Raw genomic sequence first — 9,568 nt, 5'->3', positions numbered from 1 at the left:
CTTCACAAATGTTAGTGTTATGTATTTTGCGTTCATTCAGGTATTAATAACCATAAAATGAATTATTGGAGATTAAAGTTGTTTTCATCTTTTAAGCAGCAATACTTATTGTATTGGTTAAGTTAGAAAATCCTACTGTATTGGTATAAGTTATGACAGACAAATACAGCGTATTCCTCTGTCATACATATATGTTGTTTATAATACAACAATGATTTTGATGACATACATTCTCCATTATGACTATTAAAGTAAAAAAAAAAAGTTGGCATACTATGATATGATTTTCTGATTAGTCATGAATTTTTCTAAGACTTTTTAAGGATTTTGTACAATATACCTTACTGTAACGTTTCTTCAACAGACTCATCAATATATTTTTTACGTGCTGTCTGACTGTAAAGGACTATTCAGGACTTTCAAGAATGAGGAACATTTATTTCCAAAATATGTTAGACATACAAGGAATCTGACTTCCTTTGTTATAATGTAGCATGACTTTTATACTATTACCTTTTTAGAAATACTATGCAGTGACTTTTTTGACATGGTTTCTTCCTTGTTTGACATACTATATACTATCATACACTATAGCATGCATCGCATACTATACTTTTTATGAATATGTCATGAATATAAAGCTATGGCCTTTTTAAAAAAACGTTTTGACACGTACAATTCTTTAACCTTCATTTGAAGAACTATACAATATACAAGAACTATACAATAACTTCTTCTTCTTCTATCTATCTTCTATTGTGACTTTTTATCTACAAACATTTCTTTCAAACCCCAAACAAGGCTGCCTGGTTTGAAAAAGAAAACAAACTTGGGGTCCAAAAAATATTTCCCATTTCTTGTCTATGCAGCAGCTCCGGATTTTATACTTGATGAGATTACAAATTTGGTTTATTTTTGGCTGCTAGTTTTAAGAGAGAGTAATTGTGTTAAATACATTGATAAGCCTTTTCCTAGGCCATTGAAATAATCAGAATCCTTAATTCATGTGATGTTCCCCTCTAATTTTGATGGACCCGATAAAATTGCCAGTTTCCAATACGTTACTTTCAGTATTTATTTTAAGACTGTTTCGATATTATTCAATAAAAAGCATCGGGGGTGACTGACATGTCCCTTGTTAGGTCGACTGGACCTGACCAAATAATTATAAACGCTTAAAAAGCCATCGTATAAGTATTGAACATAAAAACAGTTTTCTAAAACTTCATTGTTGTTCAGTTCAGTTTTTGTTAACATAAAGAAAAGAGACACTCCTGCCAGAGGATGTTGACATAATAACAAGGGAGAATGTGTAGTTTGAATTTTTTATTACTTCTTTTTACTTTTTTGCTTTACGAAACAAATGTTTGCAGATGTCATATGAATAAACAACAGCACCCTTCCTTCTTAAAAACAGGGACCCATTACCATCACCTTATCAAGAAAAGAGACTCTTCTTGTCCAACTACAACCTCTCCAGATTCCCAAAGTGACTCTTATTTCCTGTATTTGACATTTGTTTAAGTGCATTATTAGACAACATAACCATTTTGATTAATGTGCAATAGCTGAGTTTATGGTCAATGGGAAAAGATATATACATTGCAGCTATGACTCACATTAACTGTCTTTCAACACACAAGCTAGTGTCAGAACTGGAGAGGGTGACAATCACAACGCAAGGAGTCTCCTTTCAAGCCCATCCTTCGTAAACAGCAACCTTTACCTACATCATCATCGTCGTCATCATCATCAGGATTAACTAGACTCTTTTGTCATACCTGTTTTCCTCCAGTAAGACAAAAAGGTTAATAGATAGAATGGTTTAAAATAAAGTTTAGTGATTGTGCTTTTAAAACCAAAGTAAAACAAATGACAAACATTGACATCAACACGAAACATAACAGTGCATTATAAAATACAAAAGAAAAGAAAAAAAAATCCCAAAGGGGCACTTTCTTGGGGCAGCTAAATAATATAGCAATTTACAACTTGGATGGAAATGATAAAATAATAATTATATTTACTGGCATAATAAAATTAGAATTCACAAAATAAAAAAGGGAGACAAATTCCAGGTACCACAGTGGGTAAAACAAGAAGACATCATGTATACACGTATATTTACAGACAGTCCACCCCTCTCTGCTTGCAGCTAATTCAATACAGTAACAACTCACTGTTTGGGCTCTCCAGAGTTCTTGTCGAGGCAAGCAGAGTCATGTCAATGTCTGGAATAAGATTTCACTCCATATTGCATTGGAATTAAACGTAAATATACCACTGCGTATTTTGTTTTGAATGCACTCTTATCTTCAGACGCCCTTTCCTTTTTTTAAATGGACATAGAAAATGATAAGGTAGGAAAAAAAAAAACATTGGTCTGTTTTCCAGATGTAAAGAAACACTACTGATGTACAGCATAATGGCAGCAAACAAGATGGTGAAATACTGAGATATTTAAAGTTGTAAGAGAAACAATGGTGCTCCTCTCTTGGAAAAGTCAGGACAGTTCCTCTGCTCCTCGTCTGTTCTTCAGCTTTCTACCATCTAAGTGAAAAACAAACATTTTTGTTAACATTCATCTTTCATAACATGAGCAGTATATTGTCCAATGGTAGCATATTCCAAATATCTATATATATATATATAGTATAAAGAAATGATTAAAATGGGTAACGTAATATAGAGACACCATGATCATCACGACCTTATTAGGTCACATAGTTGGAGAACACAACACAATGAGAAGTTTATTTAAGGTAAAATATGAGGATTTTGTATGTATTTAGTCACAATATTTATTGTTATAAGTGAGATTGATAATGTGTAATTTCTATTATTGTATTTTTAAAACTCTGAAATATCGGTATCAGTGTGATCCATTGAGTGACAGCCTGTGCACTGTGATGTTTTTTATGATATATTTTTTATGACAAATATGTTTTTGGAAACTTTCACAGTATGTTAAACTATATGATGTCATTTTTTGACACTATACTATAACATTTCTATGACAATCTATGGCTATTTTAGTATGACTTTTCACGATTTTTGTTAACATTACTTGGTGTAATATCACCAACTATGACATTTTATGACATGCTCGATCATCACATCACATCACATACTATACGATTACTTCTCTTTTTTACAGTTTTACCTGAAGCTCTTCATCTCCTTGTTGGAAGGCCCCTGTGGTGTTAAGGCCCATGTCTGCAGGGTTCCTGCGGCCTCCTTCTCCTCTTCGCCGACCCCCTGACCCCCTCGAGGACATGGAGCTGGAAGAGCTTGGGTCCCGGGGGCTGTTGACTGCGGGGAACTGTGGCCGGCTATAGGGCAGAATGTCCTCTGAAACGGGGGACAAAAGAACAGTTGGAGGAGGAATAATAAAAAAAAACACGGCACATTGAATGAAAGGAAAGCCTCAAACTCTTCTTGTTGTCGTACCTGGGTGTTGCCGCGGCTTGTTGGCGACGCTTCCCTCGTGTTTAATCCCTTTCCCCCCATGAGCGCTCTTTTGTCTCTCTTGAGCATCTTTGCGGTCAGATGAGCTGTTTCTGGGGTCCGAGCCCTCCCGGGGCCGATAACCCCCCGTTCCTCCTCTCTTGTCTCGAACCTCACCCACTTTGGGGGAAATCACTCCCCGGCCTTCCAGTACTCCCTTGGAGGGGTGTGTGGGCGACTTGAGCACTGCTGGAGGTGGGATAGGCGGAGGTGGAAGATCTGAGAGATAAAGACAGGAGGAAGGACGGTATTAACCACAGAGATTCAAAAATGGGGTTTAGGGAAACCAAACTGATTTCTCAGACCTGCAAGTTGTGTATGTATCTACACAACGTGCACGCAGAGCTTTAGACACAGCCGAGGTGTATTATACACAGAACAGATGAAATTAGAGAGGTCAAATCTGGATGGAGCACAAGAGGAGGAAGAGGTGAGCATGACGGTCAGCAGCTGGCTCTCTAATCCGCTGAAACGCCCCAGTCAATTAATCACCGCCGCTCGTCCTTGAGCCAATATTGCCGCCCGGCTTCTCACACATCACACAGACAGCTAAATGAAACGCAGAGAGAGAAGGCGTTGTCTGCCTGCAAGTGATGTCTTTCCATCTTCTAATCAGCTTCCGCCCCAAAGGATCGATTTGTCAGCAACAACACTTTTAATCCAAACATGTTTAAAAAGCTAACACACAAAATGAGGTGCCATACTCGCCTGCATTTTAAAATCAACCGTGAGCTTTCTTAACACTAGACCTTTTTGCACAGTAATTGCTAATAGGCTGGGTGGTTCAGGCAGATTCATGCGCCCTTCTGATTAACTTACACATGCATCCATTCCTCCTGAATATAACAGGGGGCAGTCAATACCATACAGCAGAGATGTGTCTGCAGTTTTTTAATATCGCCCTTGCCTTCCGAGTCATGCGTCAGTCCGATCAATGCCACAGTCTGTGAGATATGCCTCAGTAGTCGGGAGGAGGGTGGAGGCGCCTGTTCGATTTATGAGGGAATATCTGGTTTGAGAGGTGTCTCTGGGCTTGCCAAGGAGGCAGGTTAATTAAGCAGAGAAGGCTAAGACAGATCAAAGGAGGCAGGAAAGGATTAAGTACAGGGAGGAGGTAGACAAAGGCATTAGAGTCAATAGCAACATGATTCATGGGGGGGGAATATAACTTGGGAGGTTCCACATTCCACTGTGCAAATGCGAGTAAAATAACAAGGTAAGCGAGAATGCTTGGGTCGGGGGAGGGGGGGGGGGGATTAGTGATGCTGTTCTGATGATGGTCTTGAGACAAAAACAATTACACTTATTTACACGCACATAAAACACACAATGTCAGGGTTTTATTTATTCACCTAAATAACACTTCACATCAGAACCAGGCCACAGAATGTCGGGTGGGGGTTGGTGGTGGGGAATAACCTCCAAATGAAAAAACAACCCATTCAGATCAAATGCAATCAGCGGGAGAACTAGCGGACAGACAGCGCTGCAGCGCTCTCAGTCCGCCCCCTCGATGCTCAAACAAAGGCCGGGGAGAGGGGAGAATGGGAGAAGTGGAGAGAGAGGAAAGGGATGGAGAGATCACTCCAAAGGGAGGGGCGGCGAATGGGGAAGAAGCCAGGACACAAGGATGATGGCAGGAGGCGGAGGCTCAGGGTGGTGGTGGTGGTTGGGGGGGGGGGGGGGGGGGGGGGGGGGGGGTGGATATAGCTGGTCTGGCTACCAGTGAGCTGGATATTAAATCTCCCTGTCAAGTGCTTCCAACACTCAAGGACACCTGACACTAACAGGAGGGCCGTCTCTGGGACAGCACACACTGTACGCAGCAGAGGGGCCGTGTGCAGTTAAATAAATAAAACCTGGTATTTCTGCACTAAAACAGGAAGAAAGGTTGTTTTTTTGTTTGTTTCTTTTGTAAAGAATGATGCCATAAAAAGTAAACCGCTCTTTTACTTAACAAGGTCAAAGCTTTTCCTTCTCTTTGCAGTGGCTCCGGTATTTAGCCCCTGTTTGGTTTATGTTCGACTCTCACCCGGCGAAAAGTGGCACTTCAGTACGAGCCACAGCACCTGGATCAATTTCATTAGTGGCTAGAGCGGAGAGACATCCCAGTGTCAGCATAGCCGAGCTGGGCAGCGCTCCCCTGAGACAACCCCCTCCCTCCACTCCTCCCCGCCGTTGCCCTGGCCTCCGGCCCGCCACTCGCCCGATCTGTTCAGCGCTGAGCGGTTTAGGAGCACTGCCATGTGCGCACGGGCATTGACACGCGAGAGAAGAGGATGCAAACTCTGGCTGGAGACACGCAGGCAGTCATGGCCACTACTACACCTTCCCCTTCCATGGCTGCAGAGGGAATCCAGGCAGCGTTTGGTACAAATTGGCCATCTGGGTACTTGTGGGATACGGCTAGCTATACTATAAGCCTGTTGGCTTTAGACTATTTTCTATAGGTTTACATTGAAATATCGGAGTTATATCTGTAGCAACAGCTAAGCTCAATTGAAAAATTGAAATAAATTATTTGGGGTCTATAACAACATACGTTGTTAGTAGACATATCCCACTTGCGTGCGATTCCAGGAAAACTGTTTGAAATATTGATAGTATTTCTGTTTACTCAAATGTATTAATGTGTTACCTTCATTATAGGCTTCACGTCGCTGGTTCCCCGGATGTCCAGCAGGATGCTGTTTCTGCTTCTTAGGAGGCCTCCTGTGTACAGCTGCCATACTCATGTTACTGTCTGTTGACACCGGGCTACCAGGGCGATGACTCGAAGGGTTTATTTGGTATTTTCGGGCTGAGAATAGCAACAGAGGCATAGTTTAGTTTTCTTTACCATTCCTTACATTTTGATTTTGCGATAATGTTCCTTGTGGATGTAGCAGTTACATGGAACCTACCAGAAGCTCCTCCAACTTCGTGGCCCAGCGTGTTGGGGTATTTGGCCGTCCGGTGGCCTGAATACTCGCCTGAATACGCAGCTGCAGCGACCGCCTGAGCAAAGTCAGCATCGGTGAAGAACGATCCGTCTGAAGAGCTGACGGCGCTGGACCTCCCCGAAGAGACATTATCCTCTTCGGAAGCGGAACCCCACCCGTTGATCATGGAGCCGGTCACCGAGCTCTCCAGGTCGCCCATGCTGGACGCAGGCGTCTGTTCAAGGCCTCGTAGCAGCAACCTTCGAGGGTGCATCTGGGGATGGTGGGGGTGTGTGTGGGGGTGGGTGTGGTGGTAGTGCATCTTGGCCACCTCAACATCTGTCTCGTCACCCTCTTCCTCCAATATATCATCGTCGTCCTCCTCCTCCTCTTCCTCCTCCATTCCATCAGTGTCCAATGGGCTGGTGACGTACCCATATGGGTGTGAAGGAGAGAGGGGCTTGGGAGGGGCTGGGGGGCTCACAGTGTGCCGCCTACAACAGGTGAGAAATACACCGCAACCATGATGAGTAATCAGTTCTGTATAAACAAGTCAAATATACTGGCCAATTATGAAGGGAACAAACGGTAAATCACGTGTCATTTAAAATAATTCTCAGGATTTTTGGAAACGCACCTGAGCAAATTAGACACTTTTAGAGTTTGGGGCAAAAGAGTTTCCGTTTGACAGTTTATTCCTGAATTATAATCTCTTCCATTTCTTTGAGCAGAAACAATTACAATTACAAAACATTACACACTACAAATATTAATAGACTGTGATGCCGCTGTGATGTACTATTTCAAACAACTTGAAATAAACTTGAAATGTCAATCAATGTAGCAGATGCATATAACGTTCTGTAATGAGCTAAAATGAGAATGAAATAAATTAAATATATTCTCGGAGTAACGGACTAAAATATTGAAAACAGTTTCAAACACTTTTGCAAGAAATTGCAATTCTCTTTGAAGCTTTAAAGGATTGATATATATATATATATATATATTTTTTTTTTTTCTAGAAACCTTTGCACACGCTGGCTACTCTCCTTTCCCTACTTGTTTGTACCTGCGTTCGTGGCTGTCAAGTGCGTCCTGGAGCATTGGCTGCATCTCCTCCTGGGGTGAGGGGGTGAGAGTGGCTGTGGACTGGTGACTGTAAGACACAGCTGCAGGGGAAGAGGCCGCCCCTCGGATGGGAGGAGTAGGCCCCCTCTCCATCTCCTCTTCCTCCTCCAGCTCATCCGGCTGCAGGTACATGTCAGAGGGGGGCATGGGGCACTGCATGCCTGCTTCACAGCTGCCAAGCGAGGAAAACAAGCCTCGTTAGCGTCATATCGAAGAATGTTTTTTCCTATACTGAAGCCGGGGAAACATAAACTGAATATTCATGGCAGCCTTCTATCAGGGTTTGACACAACGCCAGCACTAATAGATAGGAAGCCCTTGGGGCAAATGCTTGCAATAGAGGCGAGAAATAACAGAAAAGATTTAAATAGAGTGTGCATGCCTGTCAGCTTGTCTCTGTCTTTGTGTCTGCGCAGACAAGTCCCACCTTTCTTCCATTGACAGGGTGTACTCCTCGGTGCTCCGACTTGGGGGTGGGTTTGCAGGGGGAGGGGGCAAAAGGTCAGCCCAATTCATTGTGCTCTGTTTGGGTGGTTTGGGGGTGCGCACTCCCTTCTTCTGACCCTGACTCCCTGCTCAAAAAAAAAAGGACTGTCAGTCACAAGTAACCTGGAGACACATACTTATAGTCACTGTGTCACTGAAAAGCACGTCAATTATTTATGTTCAGGAAATTGCAAGGTAATGAGCAAGGAATTGACATCAGATAAAATGCGTTAACAAGACTGGCTAGCAAAGAAAAGATCAGTTTACATGCAAGAGAGCAAAGGCTAATGCAACCGTCCACTTTTATGCCAGTGTTCACACACTCTCAGCTATTAAATTATGGGAAACACAATGAAAGACAGCCATTTCCCTCCAGCAAAAAGGTAGCAGAAAGGCACCCAATTAATAGCAAACTATAAGAATTGTGAACCAATGAGCTGTGATGTGCAGCGGGCACTAAAGGCTTCTCCTTAATGGCTTGAATTTCAAACGCAATATCAGAATGGATACGTGGCATTAAGGTGGCAGTGTTGCTAATCAAAAGAAAAAAACGGAGAAAAATAAATAAATAAATCCTTTTATTAAATTTGCAATAAACATCCCTTGAATGATGTTGCACTGAGAAAACAAAAGGCACAACAAGCAAAATCCTGGCATGGTGCTCATGTCTTTGTTTGGAGTCATTGTTATCAGTTTCCTCCTCTCTTTTTGTTCTGCAATTTTCCACTTTCTGAAGGCATCCCCCTTTCAATATCTCTTCAATGTAAGCTGACATGGAAATTAATCAAATTACCATTTTAAAGAATGTATTATTAGCATCTCAAAGTGATTTATTGCGTTTGAGCAATACTGGATTTTTCAATTGGAGCCGGAGGTTGTGTGTGATTATGTGAGTTCAGAATAACAATAAGCGTAGACAATTGGGCAGTTAAATCCAAAAGTAACAACAAATTTCCAAATAAAATGTTATTAAGAGACTTATTTTCACAAAACAACTTAAGCACAAAGTATTTTGTTAAACTATTTAGTATAGAAGTATAGTATAGAAAGTATAGAAAAAAAGGTAAAATAGCCACCAATGTCTTATAACATAAAAAATAGTATGCTATTTAAAATAAATCATGGTAACGTGATGGTATAGTCTTGGAAAATATCCTAAAAAGTCAGGTTCTGTCAAAAAGTGGCTCTACTTTTTCCTTTATGCCATCTTTCTTACCAGAGGTACTACTGCTGCCTCGGTCGGAGCTGTTGTAGGAGCCCCCGGTGTGGCTGTCATGGGTCTGGTTGTAGGGGATGGTTGCTGCCACGGGGCCGTCACCTCCTCTGTAGCGGTCTGAACGTGGGAGGAAGGGAGCGTAAAGTTAGTATGGCTCCATGAGGACGTCCTGACAACTTAAAAATCACCTTTTGATGAACAAGGAAAATAAAAGGATAATATTTCATGGTAGATCGAAACGGTCTAATTGAAAAGTTGAATTCTCTATACAATGAAACACATGAGCACATGCATGCCGTTCATGCGT

General features: G+C 41.8%; 1 protein-coding gene across 11 annotated transcripts in view; it reads right to left on the bottom strand.

Annotated features, from left to right (window-relative positions):
- Positions 1-1,313: 1,313 nt before the first annotated feature.
- robo1 (roundabout, axon guidance receptor, homolog 1 (Drosophila)) overlaps positions 1,314-9,568 on the bottom strand; it is a 209,171-nt gene continuing 200,916 nt past the window's right edge. For 8 of the 11 annotated variants that reach the window (XM_040179226.2, XM_078098242.1, XM_040179254.2 and 5 more), the window contains 8 exons: positions 9,262-9,378; positions 7,942-8,131; positions 7,501-7,731; positions 6,411-6,922; positions 6,146-6,307; positions 3,451-3,726; positions 3,164-3,351; positions 1,314-2,550 (listed from right to left, as the gene is read on the bottom strand). In XM_040179226.2, the coding sequence (XP_040035160.2) occupies positions 2,536-2,550; positions 3,164-3,351; positions 3,451-3,726; positions 6,146-6,307; positions 6,411-6,922; positions 7,501-7,731; positions 7,942-8,131; positions 9,262-9,378 (1,691 nt within the window). In that variant the 3' untranslated portion in view covers positions 1,314-2,535. The remainder of the gene's footprint in view (positions 2,551-3,163; positions 3,352-3,450; positions 3,727-6,145; positions 6,308-6,410; positions 6,923-7,500; positions 7,732-7,941; positions 8,132-9,261; positions 9,379-9,568) is intronic. The other 3 variants (XM_078098234.1, XM_078098238.1, XM_078098259.1) reach the window with 1 other exon arrangement.

Source organism: Gasterosteus aculeatus, chromosome 1, assembly GCF_964276395.1.
Source record: "Gasterosteus aculeatus chromosome 1, fGasAcu3.hap1.1, whole genome shotgun sequence".
NCBI classification, from domain to species: Eukaryota; Metazoa; Chordata; class Actinopteri; order Perciformes; family Gasterosteidae; genus Gasterosteus; species Gasterosteus aculeatus.
Note: the sequence above shows the minus strand (reverse complement) of the source record. Positions and strands in the feature narration are given on the sequence as shown.